At 40.8% G+C, this 13,118-nt stretch overlaps 1 protein-coding gene across 1 annotated transcript in view; it reads left to right on the top strand.

Moving 5' to 3' along the window:
- The window catches only part of Itpr2 (inositol 1,4,5-trisphosphate receptor type 2), a 528,924-nt gene that overhangs the window by 145,044 nt on the left and 370,762 nt on the right, over window positions 1-13,118 (top strand). Inside the window, exons 12-13 of the mRNA XM_023718939.1 lie at window positions 5,694-5,793; window positions 6,694-6,854. Coding sequence (XP_023574707.1) covers window positions 5,694-5,793; window positions 6,694-6,854 — 261 coding nt within the window. The remainder of the gene's footprint in view (window positions 1-5,693; window positions 5,794-6,693; window positions 6,855-13,118) is intronic.

The raw sequence follows: 13,118 nt of genomic DNA, 5'->3' as shown, positions 1-13,118 counted from the left end.
TTAAGCTCAACTGCCTATGCTGTGGGGTAATAATAATAAGCTTCTCTTCTGGAGTGTTAACGACTTGAGTTTGCAGACCAAAATTAGAGAAAAAGAAAGGCTGCAAGGACAGTCAACATTTTGGTCCTAGCCTTTCAAGGTCAGTGAGGACTCAGGATATAGGGGAACCTGTACTGTAACATCAAGTAATTAAGTTGTGGCCCACATTTTCTGATCAAGGAGATTACGGGGCCACAGAAGAAAGTGATCGATGATGTAGAGTGTGCCTAAGGAGAGTCACATGGGGAGAAAACATTCTTTCAGGCTTTCACAGAGAGCAAATTGGTTAAGCAATGGCCATGACTCATCCACAAGTCTGACACTGACAAAGGATCTACAAACTGCGGTACAGGATTTCAGGATAAATCCTGAGGGGATTTGATTGACCTTGTCAGGTACAAAAGTTACATTTCTTGTTACATAGGTCTGGCTTTATCTTGGTCTTAACCATCCAGCAGAAAATTATAAAAATGAAGTATAAAAAGTAAAGCCATATTAATATGCTGAGCTGTAAAAGGCTCAAGTCAACAACTTCTGACATTGTCAGTCCTATGGATAACCCACTACTATTATGGACTATTGGACTATATTGGAATAGTTTGCTAAATTCACACACCCACAATATTTAAATGACAATGGAATGTACATATCTGACAAAACTAAACAAAAAAAGGGATACAAATGAAGGACCATTTTGTATCTGTATATTCAAAATAGGATAGATATACAGCTACTTTCTCTTAATTCAATGAATAGAAAGATTTGTACTGATGGTGTTTATGGACAGGATATCATGTCTGCATCTTGTGCTATGAATAACTGCTATGAAGACAACAGTATGCAATATATTAATTATTAAAACTGTCCTACTAATTGGTTTTCTCAATAAAATTATTTAAAAAATAAATAAAATAGATTTACTACTAATTGTTATTAGCACATTGAAAGGATAGGTATATGCCTATATTGCTTGGTTGGTTTTCCATGTTTGTACCTTGTATTATGAGCAACTACTTTTTAGACAACAATGCACAATGTACGAACATTGTTGATGTCATACAGTGCTGTTTTGAAATTTCATACTATTGATTTTATTGTTTATTTTTCTTTTCTTTAAAAAATAAAAATTATGTCCTAGGCATTACCCTCAGCCTTGGGAAGATACCAGTGAACAATTATATATACTTACATTCATATGAGGGAGACAGGCTGTAAACGAACCAGTAAGCATAAAATATATGGTCAAAATACTGAGAAAAAAAGACAGAGCCCGGGAAGTTCTATTAGATCAGAGTCTACAGAGATGGCCTGAGTTAGAAAAGATCAGAATGAATTAGGGATGGAGTTCTCTCCAACTGGAAGTAGCATTTTTAAGCAGCAGGAAAAGGAAATAGAAGAACCTTACAGTTTCTAGGTGATTTTAAAGATCAGTGAGGAAGCCATTGTAGTAATGAGGCAACCAGCACTCAGTGTAAGAAATTATCATCCTTTCTTTCGCATAAAGCTGACTGTGTCAGTTAAACTCTTTTCACTCTCTAACTGCGTTGAGTCTTGCCCGTTAGGTCAGGTGGGATCATTCGAAATGGAGCAGTGCTGGGCCTGGCCTTGGGCTGTGGCTAGCTGGAGAGGGCTACATATAAATGCAGACACTGCTGTGTTTATTCCTTCCATGAGATTAAATAGCTGCTACAGCAACACTGTTGAGAAAGATTCCTGGTCCCACTCATTCCCCAGGGGTCCCACGGCTATTCTCACGCATAAGGAGTGCCGCTCTTCAGGCAGTGTAGTCCGTAGAGTGATTCTCTCTGAAAGTTTCACCTGACCCAAGTTGGTCTCTGGCGTTGTCTTCCCAGTACTGGGATCTTAATCCTTCCTCTGACCTTACTCATGTTAAATTTTTCAGCAAAAACAAAACAGAACAAAACAAAATCTTTTCTGAGCATCAACCAAGAGAGCTTGCGTAAGGAGATGATGAAAGGATCTGTGAACTGCATAGATCCACAACAAGGCCCGAGCTTGGCTTTGTCTGAAGGTGTTAATCTGAAATTATTCAAAATGGTTGAAGTTGCCAGTGTTGTACAGAACTCTGTATTAGGATGGATTCATTTTTCTGTTACTGTGTCCCAGCTAACATTAATTAACACTTAATAAGAACTACTAGTGTAGTGAAAGTCTTGAGCCCTTTTCTGTATGTTAAACTCTTGTGTCAGATTCCTTATAAATATTATATTATTTAATTCTCGTGGCAGTCCTCACAGATTGGAGAGGACAGGAGGCTTTCAGAACCATGCTCCTAAAGTTGACAATGTGTTAGAACCATTTGGGAAGTGCATTACAATTTCTTGAACCTTCCATGCCATGAGCCCATTATTTTACTTTTTTTTTTATAAAGCATTATTGAGGTGATTTTGTAGTGGAGTCCAGTGTTTCTCAAATTTTCAACTCTGCCCTATAAAGTCTTAAGCTTTGTCTTATACTGAACCAATCATGAGGTTCTGGTAAGAATGTAGCTTTCTATTCATTTGTTCTAGAACATGGACCTGCGAATGTCTATTTCTCACAAGCCCTTGGGGAGAGGCATTGCTGCAGATATGCAGATCTTGGATTAGTAGCTCCCAATTGCTCCTGCATTTTGGGACACTCTTGGGACTCTTCCATGTCTGGCTTCTGTTCCCAGACATCTTGGTGTAAATCATGTATGATATAGCCTGGGATTGGAAAAGCTTTCCAGGTGACATAAAGCAGGGTTTGAGAACCAGTGCGTTAGGGTGACAAGCTAACTGACCCGTGTCGTGCTCATGAAGTGGAACTGGATCATGAAGCATGGGACCGTCAAGTCTGAGCTCTAAGCCTCTGGGCTACCACAGCGTCGTTTTGCTGGCATTCAGATTAGATCAAGGTCCTAAAGGCAACAGTTCTGTGGCATAGGTGTCACAAGTTATACAATGTTAGAGTCTGTGCAAATTATACGGGAATATAATTCTTTGACTTGGAATGCTTCAGTGTGGGTTGATTCAGTTGAAACTCCCTAATCTGAAAATACCCAAAGTCGTCCCCAAACTGAAACATTTTGAGTACTACCAGAACACCACCGTGGAGAATTCCACATCTGACCTCATGTGATAGGTTGCAGTCAAAACACAGGAGCACTAAACATATTATGCAAAATTACCTTCAGGCTGTATGTTTAAGGTGCATAAAAAGCATCAGTGAATTTCATTGTTAGACCCGGATTCCATCCCTGAGATATCTTGTTATGCACCTGTTCACAAATGAAAAGAATCCAAACCCAGAGCACTTCTTCTTTTTTAAAATTTTTTTAATAGATTGCAAATTGAAAATGAATTATTTACAAACATAACTGAATATAACAATAAAAACTGTCCAAAATAAAAATGAAGAAAGAATTTACAGATCAGTCATAATAGTTCACTGTGTCAAAACCAAGAAACATATTCATATAATTAGAATTCTCAAAGTAGAAAGGAGGAGGCAATAAATATTTAAAAATTTAAAATTTCTGAATTTAGTTCAACTTATAATATCATATTTCCAAAAGATATATTTTAAAAGGAATGAATCGGTGTCGCCTTCGCCCCAGTCTCCCGGAACTGGGGGTTGAACATAGACCCTTGGGCTTGCCAGGGAAGCACTTGTTCTACTGAGCTATCTTCCTGGCTCCAATAAATAAAGGCAGGGCGGGGGCTCGAACCGGCCAGGTCGCGCTGGAGAGCCTGGTGTGTAAACCGCTACGCGGTCTCTCCAGCTAGCACTTCTATCATAAGCATTTGGGTCAGGGATAGTAAACCTGTATTGCAGAAGTGGAAGGGTGGAATGGCAGAAGCAGCTACTTAGTCTGTCAGCAAAGGCTCTGCTTTCCAAGTATTTAAGACAAAGAGAAAACCTCTGAGGGCAAGTGCTCTCTCCTGTGTAATTCTACACAGAAGATGCTCAATGGTAAAACAGAGATCTCAGAATGTGTATGGGCACTGGGCTCATGCCACTTTAGATATTTATTTATTTTTTATTTTTAAAATTAATTTTACTGAGAAACAAATAGCAATGAGACAGTTTCAAAACAGGTCAGTAGGACAGTTACAATAATTAATGCATTGCATAGTGTTGTCTTTGTAATGGTTATTCATAGTACAAGATGCAGACATGTTATCCTGTCCAAACACTATTAGTACAAAACTAAAAAAAAAAAAAAAAAGATATAAAGGAAGGATCATTTTGTATCTGTGCATACAAAATAGTTAGGATAGATATACAGCTACTTTCTCTTAATTCAATGAGAAGAAAGATTTGCACTTTAGGTATTTGGAGCTCACTTTCTCTTTTATCTAATTTGCAGGAACAGAGCCACAATGTTGAATGGAGCTCTTTCCCTGAGGCCATTGGCATTTTAATTGATTTTATTTCACCGGTCCTAATGTGTTATACCTTATATTATATGACAGTTATGTTTTATCTTAAAATTGATCTCTAAGCAACCGTAAGGTAGAAAACTTTTCTTTTAGTAGGCACTGTGCACATATTTGTTAAAGAAATAATAGTAACAAAAGGCTCAGTGAAAACGGTAATATTTGCGTTGTGTGGAATTCTAGGTGTCTTCTTCCAGGCTACGGTCACAGTTGACATGATTCAGATTTTGTTATTCATGATTCATGGAATTAGCACACCCCGAGTCATTCACTGTTCCTAGAGGAAACACAGGTTAGGTTCCTGTGAGCTTCTGCTTGCATTTTCATCAATCAACATGTAATCTTTTTGTGTGAGTGTTTCTCTTTAAAGTCGCTGTGTTTACTCTATAGTTTTGATCATCAGCATCATGCTCATGGTAACAGCACTATGACTCACTCCTGAAAGCAGCTTATATAGCTTAAATTATATCACACCTGTCTTGTTCTTGGCTCACCAGGCAACAGTTCTAAAATAGGGAGGGTTTAAACATCAGAATCACCATAAGAAGCACAGAAACATAGAAAATGTGGAGGTCAGTGTACCCCACAAAAGATGCGTGGCACTGTATGAAAACAAGCTGCAACAAGAGGGTTGAGTGTCACCTAGCTTGCAAGGTGGCTATTGGGCAACTCAATTGCTTGCCAATCTATGTATGACCTCACATAACCACAAAATCTGCATGATTTAGGGGTCACAAAGAAATCTTTGTAAGTAGGAGGATTTACAAATATGGCACCTGCAAACAGTGGGGAATGGAGTGTTCATAGGTCCTCAGGCAGTGGTAGGGCTGTAGGGAGGCAGCTGAGAGCAGTGGTTTCAGCCCACCTGTTCATGTGGTCAGGGTCTTCACTGCCTCACAATTGCCTGGGAAGCATTAAACCACCCACTCCCAGAGTGTCCGATTCAGTGGCCTGGCATGGCTCGTAGAATCTACAGTTCTGACCAGTTCTGGTGATGCTCAATCTGTTGATCCAGGCACTACATTTTGAGGACCACTGGCCTAGGTACCAATGCTGTACCCTTTGACATAGTCTAAATTCAGATTTTTTTTTTTTTTTTTTTTGCATTAAGCTGGACATATTTTAAATCCATGACTAACCTAAGATATATTTATGCTCGTATCATGTATGCATCTTAAATGGGTTAATATGTTAAGTGTGCTAAATTTCAGTGATCTATTTTGCTTTTAGAAACTCCTATGTTCGGCTAAGGCACTTGTGCACCAACACGTGGGTCACCAGTACCAGCATCCCCATAGACACAGATGAAGAGAGGCCTGTGATGCTGAAGGTAAGCGCTGCCGAGAATGGCTGAACTCTCCGCCAAGTGCTGCGTTCATGGCCTTAGTAGGTGACAGACATCCTCTACTGTCCATCTGCGTTGGCGTGGGAGATTACTGCAGTATCTGTCTCCAGGCATCCGTGTGTGTTGGTTGCCTACATAGCTGAACTTCTATGGGGTGGCTGCCGCAGAGGTGGGAGGCACAAGGATGCCGAAAGATATCAGAATGAATGGGAGCAGCAAGTGGAAAGAGAAGATGATTCTAGAAGTGTCTGTTCTGTGGTGAGGCTGAAGCACAGAGCAAGTGTGAGAGGAACACATTCACAGGGGGCAGGTGGGGGCCCGGGCAGGAAATGGGTGTAGGAAACACTACCTCTGGCAGCCTTTCAAGGGGGCTGTGATGCTTGTGGGAGTTATTGTGGTTGGCTGTTCTATCTTGGCCTTGCTTTTCTTTTTTCTTTTCAAAATCATTTTAATGAGGGGAAAAAAAAGATAAAATGGCAATGAAACAGTTTCATAACAGGTTATTAGGACAGTTACAATAATTAATACATTGCATATTTTTGTCTGCATAGTAGTTATTCAGAGGACAAGATGCAGACATGATATCTTGTCTAAACAACATTAGTACAAACCTTTCTTCTCAATGAGCTAAGAGAAGGTAGCTGTATATCTATCCTAACTATCTTGTATATGCAGATATACATTACAAAATGGTCCTTTGTTTATATCCCCTCCCTTTTTTTGTTTTGTTTTGTCAGAGATGAGTTTCCGTTCATAGATGGGCTAAAAAGATGGACAATATTTTGGCCCTGGCCTTGCTTTTCTTAAATACTGCTGACTTGTGTTAGTCCTAAAAGAATATCGCCAATTTAGCGTAGCTAACCTTCATGGGAAAATGCATTTCAGATTGGAACCTGCCAAACAAAAGAAGATAAAGAAGCTTTTGCCATTGTGTCTGTCCCACTCTCTGAGGTCCGAGATTTGGACTTTGCCAATGATGCAAATAAAGTGCTAGCGACCACGGTGAAAAAGCTGGAAAATGGCACAATAACGCAGAACGAAAGGAGGTCAGTAACTTTAAGATGGCTATTAATTATTGAAAGTCAATGATCAGTTTTTCCAGTAAGCATCCAGTAAACGAATGACACTAAAGGAATCCCTAGGACACTGCTGGTAGCAGTACACTTCCTTGTGAACGAGGTGGAGCTTGGTCCTTCTTAATCATGATGAATGAACAAGAATAGAAGAATTAAAACCTGGTAGAATGTTTACATTTTTCATTGTAACTTGGCTTGAAAGTAGTTGTTTTTAGCTACTTTCTGATTTTTTATTTTAATACTTCATAGGAAATTCCCAATAGCATTCGCTACACTTTGTTTGATATTTTGATTTAGAATTCTAAAACTCCTAAAGGAGATTTCATGTCTTTCTGGTTGTTTTTAATTAATGAAATATTCCTTAGTTCTGGTGCCACAAAATAAACAAGTATATATCAGAAAAAATTTACAATGTGTAGCTCTTCGCCCTTCTAACTTATTCAGAGAAACTAGACCTTTCATTCTTAAACTTATTTTGGAAATGAGAAAGTGAATGAAATTATAGTAACCCTATTTTGTGTCAGTACTTTGTCAGGCATTATGAATATATTTTATCTAATTCTTCAAATACCTCTCAGATAGATATTCTCAGTTCCCATAAAGGAAAATTGAGACGACAGTGTGGCTTAAGTGACAAGTGGTTTAAAGTCCATATGCTCTTCAGCATATCAGAGCAAAGCCACCCTCTTTCTTAGCTCTATGTCATTTATTTATTTAGTATTTTAGGACAGGATCTACAGGGTGTACAGGGTCTCCCTACTAGATTGGACTTGTAGTGATCTGCCTGTTTTTAGCCTCCCAAGAGCTGGGATTACAGGTGCGCACCACCACACCCAGTCTCAATTGCCTTCTCAGCATGCCCTGGGGGTGGGGCCAGCACGGCAGACTGGGGGTTGAACCCCCGACCCCTGCGCATGCTTGCAGGCACTTTAGTTCCCTGAGCTATTTGGCTGGCCCTGCTCTATGTCTTTTAATTTGAACAAGTAGGAACAATTCACAACTTCCCAGGCATTCATCAGTATGAAGTATTGCACACAGCTGAGAAGATGAGGACTGATGGAAGCACTTTGAAAGATGCTTTGTCTGTAGCTAGCAAAGTTAAAGATGCAGGCATGCCATGACTCAGGTTCTTGGGCCAGGGAGATGACTCAGTGGAATAAGCACTTCCATGACTCGGGTTCTCTGCCCAGCAGAACACTCTTGGACATCTGTCTCAAGCAAGGTCTTTGGGACACCTGTGCACCAGGACACCTGTGCACCAGGGCACCTGTGCACCAGGTCACCTGTGCACCAGGACACCTGTGTACCAGGGCATCTGTGCACCAGGACACCTGTGCATCAGGACACCTGTGCACCAGAACTCCTGTGCACTAGGATGCCTGTGCGCCAGGACACCTGTACATCAGGACACCTGGGCGCCAGGACGCCTGTGCGCCAGGACACCTGTGCATCAGGATGCCTGTGCGCCAGGGCACCTGTGCATGAGGACACCTGTGCACCAGGGTGCCTGTGCGCCAGGACGTCTGTGCACCAGGACACATGTTCAACAATGTGCAGCCTTGTTTTGAAGACCCCCAAACTGAAAACCTTGCCAATGTCCATCAGCAGCTGAATGGATGATCACAATTGCAGTATGTTCATACAATGGAACAGAGGCGAGCTATGAAAATTGATGAACTACATCTAGGTGTAAAGAGACCAAGAAATCTAACAAACTTAGATGGTGTGGACACATAGCAAGTGCATTCACTGTACACTAACTCCTTATAAATTCTTAAGCAAGCAAAAGTAAACTCTTTCTTTGGGGATGTTTTACCAATTGCATGAATTATAAGAAAATCTTAAGAAGTCACTGTCACAAAAACCTCAACAGTATTTCTGCTTAGAGAGGAAGGAAGAGTGGTGGCCAGGTTGTCTGCCACTTGCTGTGGAATCACCTGCTGTGGGACTTTCCTTATAAGCTGTTCCTTAATTAGACTTGCATGTTTTAGAAACTTTTAGATATACATCTTACCATACAAAGGAAAAAAATTTTCACTTGGTTCCTCCCAGCCTTATCAATTAAAAAGTTAGGATATACAGATGATGGAATAACTGGTTTTCAGCTTGCCTTCTGTTTTTAACCTATGTTTTCCTTTGACAAAACAACCTCTGGGAACTATCAGGCAATCAACTAAACATCTAATCCTGAGGAGCGAAATGAATAAAGGCCGGGAGCTGAAGCACTGCCCCGCTTTTATGGGCTGCGGATGATTAAGCGTCAGAACCACCTTATGATAGGAAGTGGGGTTGAGCATACAGATCGGGACTTTTATTTGCCTGCCATTTATTCTCTCCTGATAATTCTATTTCTGCTTCTGTTCTTCTGACATAGGCACAGGAATCTACTGAACTTCTTTGACAAAGCCTCTTGTTCTAAAAATGGAGGTATTTGTTGAAGAAAAGAACAAATACAAATTCCTATTCTGAGTGCTCCCCCACTGCTGGCCGCCACCCTGTGCAAGCTACCCAAATTTTCCAGTTCCAGTGGAGGGGATCTTAGCCTCCCAGGATGCTTCAAAGAGAGGGTGGTGGGCTAGGACTGACCAGAGATAATGCCTTAAAAACAAACAAACAAACACCTTCTCATGTCCCTACTCTTCAGAATGAAAATCATCTTAGCAAAGAAATGACTGTGCTTGAGAAGTGTGAGGTTGTAATTATTGATCTTAATTTAATAATTTCAGAAAAGCCATCTCACATCAAGATACAGTCAAGGCTACCTGTCAGCCCAGTAGACTTTATGGCATAGCTCAATGCATTATATTATTTTCTCAGCTTTAGAATCCAATATAAAATTCTTTCTGAAAATAACTGACAATGCTGACTTTTTCCCTCTGTGGAGAATGAGGTTATTATTAGATATCCTTTTGACTTAAAACCAGGAAGAACGATCTAAGGTCAGAGGGAGGGTGTGAGAATATTGCGGGTCTGTCTCCAAGGCCCGTGTGTTTGAAGCCTCTCTTTCTTGTAGCTTTCCTTTCTTTCCACTCAGAAGTGGATTCCGAAGACCCAGCTGCTGTGCTGTGCTCCGAGAGCCTCAGCCTTAGATGATTTTTCAGTTCAGTTTTCCCATCTCATTTTACATAACTGCATCAGCAGAATAGAGAGTATTGGGGACTTGTTGGAGAGGAGGAAAGAAAGGATATGAAGAGGTATTAACTGTGATTCAGAGCTGGAGGAAGTGCCACCACACTCCTTTACTAGAATTTCTGCTCCGTGCTCTACCTGGTAGGGTACACGTTTGACCTCTGGAGAGTCCTACTGCAACATCTGTTTGTTTTTTTTTTTAATGTATTTGGTACAGAGTCCCACTGTGTATCTTGGACTTGGGTTGATCCTCCTGTTTTCATCCTCCCCAGTGCTGGGATTGCAACCGTGCGCCACCACGCCCAGACTCTGACCAGCTCAGCCCGCCCTGGGGTCATGGCCTGTGCTGCATGGGTGCTGGGGATCAAAGCACGGTCCCTGTGCTTGCCTAAGCTTGCCCAAGCAGGCTCTTTAGTTCATGAGCTATCTCACCAGTCCCGCAGCGTCTATGTTGACGGGTCATTAATTCAGTGTCATTGAGCTCTTGGTGTACACCAGGCCTTGGGCTCAGAGCATGTGCTTGTGGGCTAGTGCAGTGGTGAAGGGCTTAGTCTAGACCTGTGTCCCACAGCCTTAGGGGGTGGTGCCAACCCCCCACAGTGAAGCTGGGGATCTAGAATAGGTGCCGCCCAGTGGGTGAGCACGGGTGAGGTGTCCTTCTGGTTCTCTTTCTAGAGCAGCATTATTTTTCCTTGAATTTTATTTGTCTGATGTTACTGTTGGTGTATCACTAACTATTCTTAGTACTCAGCGGGTGCCGTGGGCTTGTGATGTGGCTCAGCGGTACAATGCTCGCCTTGTGTTCCTTTGGTGCCTCTTTTAAAAGGAATTCCTTCATTTTAGATTTTTCTAATCATTTTTGTCTTAGTTATATGTCCTGGGAGCAGCGAAGCACTGCATTTTAAAACCTCATTGGCTAGAGTATTTTATTTTGCAAGTTTTTAAAGAATTGATTTACTTTTAAAGAATACAAAATAGTAATAAAAAACCCCCAGCATTAGAAATGATACACAATTTCACTAAAAGAGTAATAGGAATTCAACAATGGTTGCTGTATTGTATGATGTTATCTTTGTATCAGTTGCTTAAGTTTATTTTGCAAGTTTAATTATCTTGCGTTTGACACATAATATACTGGAACTCATTCATATTTCTTCTTTCGTTTGCTTAGGTTTTCATTTTCTTCTACTTTTTTTTTCTGGCTTTTTGTTTAAGAAGATTTATCATTCCCCACATTTCTTGCTTTCCTTTTTCCACTATCGACTTAGAAACTGTAGGTCATATTTCTATTGTTTGTGGGCAATTGACCTGAAATTATGGGGCATATGTTTTAACTATATACTTTTTAAAAAAATTTGGTTATTAATATTTCTTTCTTCTTCTCATGCAAGAAAGATGCCTGAGAATGTATGCATTAATTACGTGCTACTCATTGCCTCATCTTTCTCATAGCAGGCATCTAGAACCACAGTCCTATGTTTGTTTTATAAATTTTTATTTTATATTTGTCGTACAACAAAGAATAAAAGCATTGTAAATAAAGATGCACCATCTTTTTTTCACTGAGAAGTTTAGTTTCTAAAAATAGTTTTCCAGTGGTGAGTTACATTTTTTTATTTTTTATTTGATTATTGTTATTATTTTTTTGGCTACTTCAGGCTGCCTTTAGGGCAGGTCTGGTATAGTTTCTGGAGCTGGGAATCGAACCATGGTTGTATGCGTCTGCCTGCATTTACTCAAGTGGCGCTTTAAACAACTGAGCTATCTGGCAAAGCCCTGAGTTACATTGTTACATTTTTAAATAGTTTACCTCTTTCTCTATTAAGTTACATTGTTACATTTTTAAATAGTTTACCTCTTTCTCTATTTGATTTTGCTTCTTTTGTCCTCTCTCTCTCTCTCTCTCTCTCTCTCTCTCTCTCTCTCTCTCTCTCTCTCTTCTTTTTGAGATAAGGTGTCACTATGCAGTTCTCACTATGCAGTTCAGGCTCGCCCTGAGCTTACTTTGTAGCCCAAGCTGGTCTCAAACTCGCAACAATCCTCCTGCCTCGGCCTCCTGAGTGCTGGGATTACAGGCACAGGCCACCACACCTAGACCACCTCACGTCTCACATCTCATTGTGCTTCCTTTTCTTTTTCAGTCCATTCAGTGAAAAGGCCTGTGACTTCTAATCTTTTTTTCATAGCTTTTGCATATGTAAAAAATGGAAATGTCTTTCTTTTGCCTCTATTTTTGTTTGTTTTGTTTTATGTCTTTTTTTATGTGGGAGCTTGAACTCAGGGCCACACCTGTGCTAGGCAATTATTTTCCAATGATTTGACTGTTTTCTGGCATTTCTTGTTGCTGATGAGAAGTTTGCTACTGACTCACTTTTTATAGTTATTATTGTTATGGTGTTGGGAATGGAACCCAGGACCTCTCATGTGCTGGGCAAAAGCTTTGCCACTGAGCTACACCCCCAGTCAAACTTGCTATTTTTATTGGCATTAAAATAAATTTGGGGGGTTGTCTCCACTGACATCCCACAGAGATTCGAGAGTCAGATCTGACACTGAGGACTGGAGGGTCCACGACCTCTGGGAATATGAGGTGTTAGTCATTGCAGTTGTGTGTAGCTCACCCCAAGGATCCAGCCTTTGCAGTGGGTTCTCTTCTTCCTCCCTTCACCACACATTCAGAGCTCGGGTGGGGCCACTGAATAGTTGATGCTTTTGGAAGAGGCAGAGAAGCCTACTTGAGTACCTGCTTTCATCTCTGCAGTTCCGACCTCATGCTTTTCAGCGCCTATCACTTTTGCACGGGTTGAACATTATTCCTGCGTTTCACCTGTTCTTACTTTATTCCTGATCCATGAAGCTTTTTAACTGTGTTTGCCAGCATTTTGTGTCTTTTGGAAAAATATGTTTTACTTACCATTGCCAAACCCAGCAGAAAGTTGACAGAAGAATTTTTTACTAAAAGAAAATTAGTGGGCTGGAGAGATGGCTCAGTGGTCTAAAGCACCTACTTGGAACAAGCTTGGCAAGGCATCAGGGACCGCGGTTCAATCCCCCAGCACCACATGCCAGCCAGCCCCGCCCCCTGGTGGGCTGAGCTGGCCACAC

Source organism: Octodon degus, unplaced genomic scaffold, assembly GCF_000260255.1.
Source record: "Octodon degus isolate 3935 unplaced genomic scaffold, OctDeg1.0 scaffold00064, whole genome shotgun sequence".
NCBI lineage: Eukaryota > Metazoa > Chordata > Mammalia > Rodentia > Octodontidae > Octodon > Octodon degus.
Note: the sequence above shows the minus strand (reverse complement) of the source record. Positions and strands in the feature narration are given on the sequence as shown.